Source organism: Vigna unguiculata, chromosome 5 (assembly GCF_004118075.2).
Source record: "Vigna unguiculata cultivar IT97K-499-35 chromosome 5, ASM411807v1, whole genome shotgun sequence".
In the NCBI taxonomy this organism is placed as follows: domain Eukaryota; kingdom Viridiplantae; phylum Streptophyta; class Magnoliopsida; order Fabales; family Fabaceae; genus Vigna; species Vigna unguiculata.
Genome location: NC_040283.1, coordinates 5,099,935 through 5,113,932, shown reverse-complemented (window position 1 = coordinate 5,113,932; position 13,998 = coordinate 5,099,935). Strand labels below are relative to the sequence as shown.

Here is a 13,998-nt window from a genome sequence, read left to right as displayed (position 1 = left end):
CATATATTTGTATATACCTATTATTTTATAAAATAAGGTTATGTTTCTCAACAAAACATTAGTATATAATTATAGTTTTACATCTTGGTTGGTAATTAAGTTCTCATTAAAAAAAATAAGATTTTATAGATTGAATGAATAATTGTCTGATAGATACAAAATAGAACAGACCCAAATGTAAAAAGGGACATCAAAAGGGAAAATGCACAAAACCATAAAATAAAGAAGAGGCTCAATCGGAGGTTCAAGTTGTAATATGTTACTAAATTTGTTAGTACTTAGTACTTCTATTTATATATGTTTTTATTTGAACAAGTGATTTATTTAATAAATTATTCTAATGAGTATTAATTAATTTTTTAAAAAAATTTATCTATTTCTTAGACTAAAATGTTGTTACATCACATTTATTTTTAATAAGTTGTAGAGTGTAATGGTCACATATAATGCTGAAAAAATTTTAATTTTAATTTATCGTATTAATTTTTTGTTTAATTTGAACTGCATAAATAAAAAATTAAAAGTAACTATATTAAAAATAGTATAATAATTAATTTTGTCCACAAGATTAAAATAATTGATATTAAAAGTTGAAATGAAGGATGGTAAGAAATATATTCAAATATAACATAAATTAGGAAGAAAATAATTAAGTTATAATTTATAAATTAGAAGTTAGTTGAAATAACTTATAACTTACTTTAATGTATTTATGAAACTATCTTATAGTTTTTTCCGATCTCCTCATCGTGTTTAAGTCACATTAGCGAGATATGAACGTTATTCTCTATCGCTTTTAGTCTCTTATAGTTAACTATGCTATTGGTCTACGTTTCCATAAATTTTTATTCTTTTTATATTTTAAACTACTAAAATATTTTGGTTCTATTTTAATATTAATTTATTTAATTTATTTAAAACATCATAATTTTCATTTTTTAGTTTATTTAATTTTAATATTTATATTTATTAAAGTTATTATCAATCGAATGAATTTTAATTTAATTTATTTTAAATATTTATATGAATTTGTGTTAACGGTAACAATTTTAATTTAATGTATTTTTAATATTTACTAAAATTAATTAGTTAATATTAATTTTTACACTAGTCTAATTTATTTTTAATAATAATTTAATCTAACATTAGTTATATTATTAATATAACTTATTTTCAGTACATGTTAACTTTAGGATCAATTTAATTAAAATTATTATTATTTTATTTTTAATATTTATTTAAATTAACATGATTTTAGTTCACCCCAATCTTACCATTTGTGTAAATACGTTATTTAACACGGATATTATAGAAAAAAAAAATCACCAATCCTATTATTTTGTATATGCATATTATAGCTATTATTACAAAGACATACTTCATGCATTACAATTCATTATATATATATATATATATATATATATATATATATATATATATATATATATATATATATATATATATATATATATATATATATATTCAAATTCATATTTAACATATATAAATTCTCGTCTCATGTTTCATCTTCATATCCATAGAAATGAGATATATTTGTGTATGTGTCCATACTCATTTGTTCACTGTTTCAATAACAATTAATTAATTTTTATAGAAAAATTAAAAATTATGGCAAACGAAATATGATATTATGAACTATTTAATATTTAAGAGACATGTTATCTTTTTTTTCGATATTAAATATTTAGAGAGAAAGATAAGTGTATACATTTTAAATTAGAGTATAAATAAAAATTTATGACTACCAGAATATTTATTAATTTTACAAACATTAATGAAACACAATTGATAAAATTAAAATAATAGTTTCTTTTTAAATTATAAAAAGAAAAAAATATTTAAGTTTAAAAATATTTTAAAAATCATTTTACCTCTTTTCTTTATTAAATTCTAATGAAATCTCTACTATTTGAACGAAATCACATCAAGAATAAAAATTAAACTAATAACAATTAAAATTTAGCACAAGTCTTTCATATTTTGAATTTCTATATATGTTGGATGGTGATAAATAATATTCATGACAATGACATTAAATTATTATAATATAATAAACAAAATGTTTTAATGTAATTGCAGTGACACTTATGATAATGAGTTAAAACATAAAAATAAATATATATAAAAATCTTCATAATAGTATTCTATATGATAAAAATAAATAATAAATAAAGATATTAAAGAGAAGTAAAACTAATGTAGTGTGTTATAGAAACGATTTGATACACTATTTAACAAAATTGCACAAAGAAAGATAAATGTATTATCAAGGTTGTGATAAGATAAAAAATACTTAAAAATCTAAGAAATCATTTCAAATATCAAACTAATTGAATTGTAGAGAGATAATTAAAATTGTTGTAGAAAACCAAAGTTATAAAAATAAACAAAAATAAAAAATAAAAAAGAATAAATAAGATATTACCTAATAAATGAAGTGTTTATAAAGAAAATAAAAATATTCAAATGCGAAGTATAGAAACTATTTTATTCATTGTAATTAATAATAAACCATTCGAACATAATCACACAAAAATTAATAAAAAAAAACTTTTAAAATGTTAGTGAATTTCATTAACATAGCAAATAATTACAAGATATTTTGAAAGAGTACCGTAATGAGGACAAACATGGATATTGGGCTATGACAAGTATATGAAGACAAGGATTGAAGAGTTATTTGCTATCAATTTACAAAATTGAATATTATTTACACCCATATTAATCGATACAAGAATTTTAGGACAAAACAAAAATGAATTCAGACAATACATATTAGTCTCGAATTACATATAACTTAACTTCATGTTAACCCTGTCACCGCTATTTTTATTTATGAAATTTAAATTAGTTTCTATATTTAAAATGTTTAACTTCATTTACACTTCTTGTTGACATTTTTGTTTGATTTTTAGTGTCATCATTACCCAAACTGGACATTTGTATTTTATAAATATCAATCAATTGAATTAACGATCATGCCAATATTAGAACAAGACATCACTAGTTTGTCCCCTCCCCAAGATTCCAGAACTGTGGCATTAACTTTAGGCTACAACCACATGTTCGAGTTAGCAGATATTGAATCATTGTTACATGTTCAATAATACACAACATGATTTGAAAATATTTTACATTATTGAACTATGGTCGAGAAGATGAAATTATTGATGCCTCACGGGATCAGCATTTCACTGTTTTCCTGGTTTAGGTGTGCATTCTGTTCATCACAGTTCTAAACTTCTACGTTGCTCATCTCATGATCATGAGATTAAAAACATGGACTATACTATAAGACAACATATTAATTCGGAAATGTAGAAAACGATGATACCCTTATTCTGAAACGTGCTGTTTTCAATTTCTTCACACCACAAAGACTTGAAAGGACTATTGTCGGTGATAGAGATATGGTTACTATCTTCTTCTGTCATTTATTATATTTATGATTTTGTGTTTTTATGCTGCTTTTGTTTTTATGTTGGTTTGTTTTTTGTTTCATTTGTGTTTTATCCAAAGAAAGAAATTTTTGAATTCTGATAAATAGTTGAGGAATGCAATCACTTGTTTTTCCTGAGATCGACCTGAGGAGTATTTATCTTTTTGTTTATCTAGAATGGAGTATAGAGACAAAGGATCTCACATGGTATTGTCTTAGAGATCTCTTTAAAGAATTTAATATATGTATGATTTTAATAAAACTTAATTAATTAAATTTGAGTGTATTTGTCAAAGATTTTGCAAACCCTCATTGGAAGGAGATTGTGAGCTAAAGGATTATCTTCAAAAGAAATGTGGTTAATCAAATGCTTCTTTCATTATGAACAAAGTTGGTATATATATATTTCAGATAAATAATATAATTGTCCACAAAATTATTTATATTAATTAAATTGTATTATGAAAACATGGTCTAAGTCAGCATAAAAAATTTGTGAAGTCTTCATACCTTTGACGACGGTAAAAACAGATAAAAAGGTTTGAATTACATATTGTAAAATACCTATCATTTTGATCGTAAAACTAATTTTTTAATGGAAGGAGACTGTGAGCTATAAAAGATGGAAGAAGAAAGGATTGGTGGTAGAGAAAAGCATGAAGAGATAAGATAAGAGATAAGACTTTGGTTTTCTGCTCCTCTTCTTGTCTGAACAACACACCAAAGAAGCAAAACAAAGGTGAGTGCAATCTTCCATACTTTCAGAATAAATCATATGCAACTATTTCTGATGTTTGGATTTCCATTTCAATGAATTCAACTATCTAAGACACAAAACGATAAGAAAAAATATTGTAACTTTTACAAAAAAATCAAAAATTCGAAATTCCTCATATATTTAAGTTCACATTTTGTTTTTCTTGTTTTTTTAAGCATATTTTTAATTTTTGACATCATCAAGTCGACTAAGACTAAAACAATATAGGGATAACTTGACTCAGGTTTTTTTATTGGTATTAATAAGAATTATTTTTTTATTTAAAGTTATTAGAATATTTTTTAGGAGAACACTACTATTTCTTACTCAATAGTAGTTAGACTTTTCTCTCTCAACGTCGAGGAGAGTATTTTCTTTGGAGTGCATATTAAAATTTTTTATATTTTATGAGATTTTTCTTGCAATTATAATATTTTAAAAGATAAATTTTTTAAAAGTTTTAATTGATAGATAATTTCTTCATAAATAATTATTTTTTATAAAATTATAAAATTTATAAATTTTTTTTAAATTTTTTTTGTAAAATTGTTTTACACAAAATATTTGGTAAAAAAATTGATAACAATTTATTGTAAATTATTTTTCATAACAAAATTTCTACATATTTTAAAAAAAAATAATAAAAAAATTAATAAAAAGTATGTGTTTGTTATAGTAGTATGAATTAATTTTTTTTCAATTAATGTTTATCAGGATTATTTTTTTTGTCCAATGATCTTTCTTATAATCAAGAAAGATGTTATTTTTTGTCAATAGTTTTTAGCATTTTCTTTCTAATGTTAATTGAAAAACTTTTGGCCAAACATTAATTAAGATTTTTTGTCTCAACTGAAAAAAAATTTCGGCCGAGATTAACAAAAAAATCTTTAACCATTATCATCGTATAATTTGCCTTAATCGATATCAACCTAAATAATTGTACATCAAGTGAAAATAATATCGGTTAAATCAACTGAGAAAAGGTTTTGTAAATATAACCTAAAAAAGTTTTGATATCTTTGACAAAAAAATAACATCAACTAAGATTAAACATGTTAAAATAGATTAAAATTTTTGAATCAATTCGGTTCATCGGTTCGAGTCAAATTGTTATAAAAAGAATTTATAAATTTAAGAATTAACAAAAGTAACCTGACTTATTAAGAATTCAATTGATTCATTTGAGTTGAACCTAATAAAATTGATCCGCTCACCAACTCAAACATAAATTTCTTAGATTAACAAAGGTGCTCCAAGCCAATATTGAAATATCATATTTGATCACTAGGTGGTGATTGATCTTGGATTTTTATTTGGTACTTGATCAATGGAAAGAGAATTTTCGCTTCACATGAACGGTGGCGAGGAAGAAAGAAGTTACGCGAACAACTCCTCAATCCAAGTATTATCTATATCTTCACAATATAAATTTAATAATGTTTACTATATATTTTTTTTTCTTCTATACTGATCTACTTTCATTTTATTACAGAGAGCAATAATGCTTAAAGCCAGATTCATGCTTGAAGAAGCCATAAAGGGAATATATTGTCATTCTTCTCCAAAGTGCATGAAAGTGGCAGATTTAGGTTGTTCTGTGGGACCAAACACTCTTCTTGTAATGTCAAATATTATCGACATTGTTCATGCTACATGTATTCGTTTCAATCATGAACCACCAACATTCCAATTATATCTCAATGATTTATTTGGAAACGATTTCAACACCATCTTCAAGTCACTTCCTGATTTCTACACCAAATTGGTGCAAGATAAGGGTCACAAGTCTGGTTCATGCTTTCTCAATGCCACTCCTGGATCCTTCTATGGGAGACTCTTTCCTAGTAATTCTATAAACCTATTTCATTCTGCTAATAGTGTGCACTGGCTCTCTCAGGTTTCTCATTTTCTTCCTTAAAGCTTATTCATATGTTGTGATAAAGAAGATTAAACATGTTTGATTTGTTTTGGGTTCTTATTTATAGCTTATATGTTGATTATGTACAGGATCCATTTTTGGGATTGAGTAAGGAGGCACTTAACAAGGGAAACTGTCACATACTTACTACAAGTCCTCCATCAGTATACACAACATTCCTTAAGCAATTCCAAAAAGACTTTGAATTGTTTCTGAAATCACGTTCGGAAGAACTTGTTCCTGGAGGAGCAATGGTGTTAGTGTTACTTGTCAAAACTGAAACTCCTAGAAGAAGCCTTTGGGAAGCTGTTAGTATAACACTTACTGACATGTTCTTAGAGGTAAATAATTTTTTTTTTATTAATACTAGTGGTTGTCTCTTGGAATTAATAGCCTTTGAAATATAAGGCATATACACTACAGGGTTTGGTAGAAGAAGAAAAAATAGACTCCTTTAACATACCAACATATGAAGCAACAATGGAGGAAATAAGACACGTGATTCGAGAAGAAGGTTCATTTTTTATTCAAGAATCAGAGATTGTCATCGTGCCTTGGGATGAGGGAAGAAATGAAGATGGTGATGAGTTTTCTGTTGATGAAAATATAAGAGCTGAATTCATAGCGAGCTACGCAAGAGCTGCAATGGAACCTCTCTTAGCTGCAAAGTTTGGTACAAAAATTATGAATGAATTGTTCATTAGGTTTCGAAAGAAAGTTGTCGAACTAATGAAGGTGGAGAGATTGGAATATGCTAATTTGATGATATCTCTTACGAAAATTTGCTCATAGATGTATTCGAATAGTTCTTTTGTAGTTTAGTTTCGGTCTGGTGAAATAAAGTTAAGGATTATGAAATAGTATGGGGAATTGTTAAGGGTAAGTTGGTGTAGGACTATGCTTGAGGCTTGTTCCATGACAATTTAAGGGTACCAATATAAGAACCGAATTCATAGCGAGGTACATAAGAGCTATAATGGAACCTCTGTTATCTCCTAACTTTGGTGCAAAAATTATGAATGAATTGTTCATTAGTTTTGAAAAGAAAACTGTGCAACTAATGGAAGAGATTAGAGTACGCTAATTTGATGATATGTCTTACTAAAAATTGCTCATAGATTTGTAATACATATATAATTCTTTATAATATGTATCACTTTGGTGTGTGCCATAAATCTTTATAATAGAAGATGACGTACGCCAATAAATTATATTTCTATAAGTATATTGTTTACTAGTTGTGTTTATTTATTTATTTATTTATTTATGTTTGTGTAAGTTATTTTTAGTTAAAAAATGGATAGTAAATGCATTAAAATTAATTATTTAAGAAATTATGGATATTTACAAAAGAGGAGCAAAGTTGGCATGCGGACACTTTTAATATACTAATCGCAATTAAAAAAGAATTTGAATGAACGTCAATTTGTACAAGTCACGTGGACACTTGGCCATTTTTATACATGTTACATGCCAATTCCTTGTATTTTTATTTAAAATTTTGTGCAAGTTTTATATGTCAAATATCAAATTTTTATTATATGTTAAATATGACATTTTTATGATGTTAAGTGCCATGTTAATGTCACGTGAAAAATTAGTAACATGTGTCATCAGTATCATATAATGTTAGTGTCACGTGAAAAATTAGTGACATGTTACATTAATGTCAATTTCACATGATAATATTTTAAATTCAAATCAGTTTACATATTTGAAAATTTGACTCAATTGAATATTTCTTTTTAAATGAAGCGATATGGTTTCCGGGACCAAATTAGTCATTAATCCTAATTTCAACTTAAATATATATCTATATATCAAAATTATCTTTTATATCAAAATAATAAAGACCAAATTACTCCATGGTCCATCTTCATCTAATTATACATCCTCGTCAACCCGTTCACATAACTTATTTAATTATTAATTTTTGTTTCACCTACATCATACCCCAAAGACTTCCTTGTGCCTCTTATTTAAATCATTTTTCAATAACTACATCATTTTCCAAAGATAAGCCTTGGTCCAGAAAGATCCTTTCGTTCCTTAAAAATCAAATTTTATGTTCTGATTTAAATTTTGCTGGTGGGAGGGTCGTAACCTTATTTAATGCATTCATTGTGGGAGTTGAATTGAATCCAATCCTTTTCTGTATATATGTATGTGTGAGAGAAAGATATTCATATAGATCATGGCTTCATTTCGTGCATCAAATGGAACAGAACTTTTGGTTCACATGAATGGTGGCAAAGGGGAGAGCAGTTATGCAAATAACAGTTCGCTTCAAGTACCATCTTCTATCTTCATATTAAATTGTTTCATTTTCTTCTATATTCATCTAACTTTCATTTTAACTTCATTGTTGCAGAAAAACCTAATGCTTAAAGCCAAACACATGCTTGAAGAAACTATAATGAAACTCGATTGTCATTTTTCTCCGAACTGCATGAAAGTGGCAGATTTAGGTTGCTCAGTGGGACCAAATACACTACTTTTAATATCAAATGTTGTTAGCATTGTTGATACTGCATGCACTCGCTTAAACCGAGAACCACCTACGTTCCAATTTTATCTCAATGATTTATTTGAAAATGATTTCAATACCACCTTCAAGTCACTTCCTGATTTTTATACAAAACTGCTACAAAATGAAGGAAACAGGTCTGCTTCATGCTTTATTAATGCCACACCTGGATCCTTCTATGGAAGGCTCTTTCCCAGTAATTCCATAAACCTTTTTCATTCCTCCAACAGTCTTCACTGGCTTTCTCAGGTTAGATAAATAAGTTCACTCTTTCTTCTCCTCTAAGTCGACCAAAACCATTTTTGTCTTAGGTTTGTTTTTGTTTCATCTCATATTTTTGTCGTAGGATCCATTATTGGGGTGTAAGGATGTAGCATCCCTTAACAAGGGTCATTGTCATATAGTTAGCACAAGCCCTCCTGAGGTACACAAAGCTTACCTTAAGCAGTATCAACAAGACTTCAAATTGTTTCTGAAATCACGTTCTGAGGAACTTGTGCCTGGAGGAGCAATGATCTTGTTGTTCCTTGGTAATCAGGAAAATCCTAGAATAACAGGTTGGGAAATGATTAGTCTAATACTCAATGAGATGTTCTTGGAGGTAAAAAAAAAAACAGTTTTTTATTTTTATTTTATTAATTACTATAAGGGTATCTCTTCAAACAAATATTAGGTCTATATGTGTTACAGTTTATAATAAATAAAAAAATGCAGGGTATGATTGAAGAAGAAAAATTGGAGTCCTTCAACATACCAGTGTATGAACCTACTGTTGAAGAACTCAGAAATGTGATTCAGGAAGAAGGGTCGTTTTTCATTCAACGATTGGAGATTTTAATCTTACCTTGGGATGACGGCATGAGTGAAGGGAGTGATGATATAAAAGCAGAACTAATGGCGAAGCATGTAAGAGCGATTATGGAGCCTCTAATGTCTACAAAGTTTGGTGCAGAAGTTATAACTGAAGTGTTCGTGAGGTATCAGAAGAAAGTTGTGCAACTAATGGAGGTGGAGAAGGAGAAATTGGAGTTTGCTACTTTAATGATATCTATGACAAAAAATGCTTGAAGTGGTGTTTCAATACATTTTCCCAGTTAATAAAGTTATGTTATGTTTGGTTGTTCCTTAAAAGATATCTGTTATTGTTGTATGCAAACAAGAATATTGTAACAACAGTGATAAATCAAAAAGGTGAAAATGTTTTCGTTGATCATGAAACCAAACATTATGTTTGATACATATATTACTTAAACAAATCGAACACGATCCTACCACCTAACTGGTATGGGTCACCTGTGTAACATAATTACAAAAATAAAAAATAAACATATCCAAGGTATGGGCCATTCATTATTAGAAATCACCAACATTTACAGAACATTATATATATATATATATATATATATATATATATATATATATATATATATATATATATATATATATATATATATATATATAAAAAGAAAATTGCATATTTTAGTTCTTACATTTGACAAAATTTGATTTTAGTTTTGTATTTCTTTAAAATTTGTAAATTTAATCTTTTTCAAATGTTCAAAATATTTGAAATATTGAAAATAAAAAAATAAAAAATCACTTAAAAAATCTGATCTAAGGTTATAAGAAAAAATTGTTAAAATTTAGTAATTAAAAAATATTTTTCATTTTAACATTTAATAACATTTTTTAGGTATCATAGTTACTAGACAAACTAAATCATATATATGAAATTACAAAATTAAGTTCGTCAAATTAAAACTTAGAGACTAAAGTCAAGTTTTGGTGTGTTGAGAATGAAAACAATTAAATTTTCAAATAAATGAAAGTAATTGGAGTCAAAATATGCCTGCGTTTATGATTCATGTAGAACTACATAATAAAAAGTTAGTGAAAAGATAGGAATTCACTTAATTTTATTCATCTATACATTAATGAATCTATTTCTATATAATTGAGAGTTATAAGAATGAGACATAAATCATTTCAACAAAAGAAAAATACGAATTCACCACCTTAATATTTATATATGTTACATCTAAAATCTTTTAAGCGTGTGGATTATTTTATTTTGTATTTTTCCAACATATTAAAAGTATAGAAAATAGAAGCATATTTTTCTTACAATAAAGTTACACAACACAAAATTGACGCTATATTTTTTTAACAACTTCGTGACTTATTACTCCAGCTGTAACATTTTTAAATTATAAAAGAATGGATAATAATATTTTAACTCTTTTCTTTTTTTACCTACTTTTAATCTATCATTCTCATCACTCTTAAATCATCACATCAAATCATTATAAAAAATTAAAATAGATTATCTAAGAGTGATGAATATAGTAAATTAAAAGTAAATCAAAAAAAGTTAGTTAAAATATATTTTTCTAAAAGAATTGTATAATAGCAGCATTGTTAAGCAATTCTTACGGTGTAACATATGATTTAATTCACATCATTGTTGTCAAAATTGAGTAACAAGAACAAATGGATAATTTGTAAAAATTTGCAAAACAAGTTAATGAAATGTGTGAAATAAAAGTGAGATATAGGATAAAAAAGATGAAAGTATAACGGAATGAAAACTGCCATTAAACTAATTGAGTTTATATTGATTGAATTTCTCACATGAGAGAGTTCAATTTATCAATTTCGCCTGACATGATATTATGATTAAGAAAATTGTGAGTCATTATCCTTCAAACAGTAGTCCTATAAACTAAGATTTTGATTTCATATTTAAAATCTCATATAATAGAAATTACTTAAAATACTTTCATCTTAAATCTTAACCATATAAATTTGCATTTAACTTCATTCCATACTTAATTAAATTGTTTCTATTTATTGATATAAGATATCAAACAATTACTTTCAATCTCAAAACCTTCAAAAAATAGTTTTATAATTTATTTTATTTATATATATCAAAGAGCAATATTTTAAAGTAAAATAATATTTTGACAAAATTTAATTTGACAAATTTTTACAAATAATTATTTTTAATAAAAGAAATCTTTAAAATTTTATTGTTTTACTTTTGTAATTTCTAAAAATAATAAAAATTACTCTATTTAATAATTTTGTCAATTTAATCACCAAAATATATTTACTACAAAAATCATTTTACTATTTTAAAATATCGCAGAATTGTGAACAGTATGAATGTTCCAACTAGTTTTAGGGAGAATTGCAATTATCACAACCAAAAGTGGATTTGTACGATATGACGCCGCCAACTATTTAAAGTGATATTTTTGAAATTGTTTTTCATACAGAAGTAGTAAAATATGTAATTGTGAACAAATATCAAACATCATATCAAAGCAATATACGAATGTTCCTTTAAATCAATCAATATATATTTCATTTTATGTTACTTTAGATATACAAATGTTTCTTTAAATCCATCGATATATATATTTCAGTTTATTTTACATTAGAAATAATTGAATTAAATTGTAATAGTTAGTCAAAATAAATGAGTTTCACGATTATTAAGCATACAATAATATTTTATCTTGACTATTTATTCATTAAAATAATCAAGATTATACCTGTATTACAATATAATCAAAATTTTACTTATTATAAGTTTTATTATTCTTCGAGAATAATTCAAATTAATTGTATTATATATGTTAACCATAAGAAAAAATAATAATAGAATATTAAAACCAATAAATATAAATAAATAGAATGAATCGGTCGTGTATGACTAGAGATTATTATATATAATTAATTAAACATAATTAATGCTTAATCGAAGATAAATAAAAAAACTAATAAATTAAATCAATAAATATTATAAATAATATAAATTAATAAAATAAAATTAAGAACACTTCACCGTAAATAAATAAGTAAAATAAAAATAAAAACACTTCACTGACTAACTATATAATAAATAAAGGCTTAATTATTTTGTAAGTTTTCAATAAATTTGAAAATTTTCAATTGAGTTTCTATTAAATTTATTATTTTTTTTAGTTTTTAGAACAAATGATTAGATCGAGCACTTATCACTTTTTACTAGACCAAAAACTATAATCATTAATTAGGGTGTAATTTTTTTTACTTTAAGAGTGTAATACAAGCCTAAGCGTCATGATTCGATTGTAACCCAGTCCACTTGACCTCTGTCACGAGACAATTGATGCCACCTACAACAATCCCACAACAATATTATTATATTGTTATATCGTATATCGTCACACTTGTTTCATACTTTTATATTGTCTTATCGTTATATCGTCATATGTTATATCATTATATCGTTGTATTATTATATTATCATGTCATCATATTGTCGTATCATCATCTTATCATTTTTATAAACTTATCAAATTATAAAGTTTTAAAATTATAAAATCATAGGTTATAGAATTATAATTTATAAAATTTTAAAATAAAAAATAATGAAATTTCCAATAGCAACAATTAACATATGATAAGATAATAACCACGTCAGTCACTTAACTATCACTTAAGAGCTACATCACTAAATTAATAATAAAAATTCGATTATAAAATTAAATTTATCGAGTACTTAATTAAAGGATTAATTATGTTTTTCGTCCCCTAACTATCAGTGTAGCATGTGAAATTGTTAATCATTCAAAACTTTCAAAGAAGAATCTCATCATGAAGTGTAGCAGGTGCAAGCAAATAGGACATAATATCAAAAGTTGTAGAAGGGGGATGAGATCCAGAAAGCTAAGATATCATGTTCTTTACTTCTTAATGATTTTTCTTTTACAAAATACAAATCTGAAAGTTGAAAACATATTGAATTGATAGGGAAACACACAACGAACTCGAACTACCACTGCAGCTACCAACGTTGTTGGACCATCAATCCAAACCTGCAATAGAACAAGATCCACACCCATAGTTGCAGCAAACATGAACCAAGGAGAAAGAGCACCAACAACACAGACAAGAAGCATGGCAGCACAAGCATTGGGGTCTCAAGCTAGTAGTAGTAGTAGTGCAACTTGTGCACAACCCACGTGAAAATGAATGAAGATTTCTACTTTTTTCTTACTTTATTAAAGACATTTGTAATAGATTAAGACTTCTATAACATTGGGCATAGTGATAGTGGACCACTATTTTATTTTGGAGCAGTGGTACTTCAATATTTTAGTTAAAGTTATGGGTCACTTGCTTGCTTTGGACCACTTTTTGCATTATTGTATTCAATTAAAGGAAACACTTTTGCTATTGCTTTGGACCACTTGTTTGTCATTATTGATCAATGATGTTGGTGATGCACTGTTTGAATGAAACACGTATTTTTATTCCTTATTCATTCCAAATTACTTTATGAT

At 25.9% G+C, this 13,998-nt stretch overlaps 2 protein-coding genes across 2 annotated transcripts; both read left to right on the top strand.

Annotated features, from left to right (window-relative positions):
* Positions 1 to 5,525: 5,525 nt before the first annotated feature.
* Positions 5,526 to 7,133, top strand: LOC114182966 (theobromine synthase 2-like). The gene is made up of 3 exons (XM_028069779.1): positions 5,526 to 5,619; positions 5,710 to 6,114; positions 6,225 to 7,133. The coding sequence occupies exons 1-3, from the start codon at positions 5,545 to 5,547 to the stop codon at positions 6,540 to 6,542; spliced, it is 798 nt and encodes a 265-aa protein (XP_027925580.1). The 5' UTR covers positions 5,526 to 5,544; the 3' UTR covers positions 6,543 to 7,133.
* Positions 7,134 to 8,193: 1,060 nt separating this feature from the next.
* On the top strand, positions 8,194 to 9,885 carry LOC114186201 (jasmonate O-methyltransferase-like). Its single transcript, XM_028074243.1, has 4 exons — positions 8,194 to 8,425; positions 8,507 to 8,911; positions 9,009 to 9,263; positions 9,377 to 9,885. The coding sequence occupies exons 1-4, from the start codon at positions 8,330 to 8,332 to the stop codon at positions 9,728 to 9,730; spliced, it is 1,110 nt and encodes a 369-aa protein (XP_027930044.1). The 5' UTR covers positions 8,194 to 8,329; the 3' UTR covers positions 9,731 to 9,885.
* Positions 9,886 to 13,998: the final 4,113 nt, after the last annotated feature.

Excerpts from the sequence above, each read along its gene's own strand:
- LOC114182966 (XM_028069779.1), top strand. The coding sequence starts at position 5,545 with ATGGAAAGAGAATTTTCGCTTCACATGAACGGTGGCGAGGAAGAAAGA. Across the intron at positions 5,620-5,709 it reads CGAACAACTCCTCAATCCAA|AGAGCAATAATGCTTAAAGC; the intron begins GTATTATCTATA and ends ATTTTATTACAG. Across the intron at positions 6,115-6,224 it reads GTGTGCACTGGCTCTCTCAG|GATCCATTTTTGGGATTGAG; the intron begins GTTTCTCATTTT and ends GATTATGTACAG.
- LOC114186201 (XM_028074243.1), top strand. The coding sequence starts at position 8,330 with ATGGCTTCATTTCGTGCATCAAATGGAACAGAACTTTTGGTTCACATG. Across the intron at positions 8,426-8,506 it reads CAAATAACAGTTCGCTTCAA|AAAAACCTAATGCTTAAAGC; the intron begins GTACCATCTTCT and ends TCATTGTTGCAG. Across the intron at positions 8,912-9,008 it reads GTCTTCACTGGCTTTCTCAG|GATCCATTATTGGGGTGTAA; the intron begins GTTAGATAAATA and ends TTTTTGTCGTAG.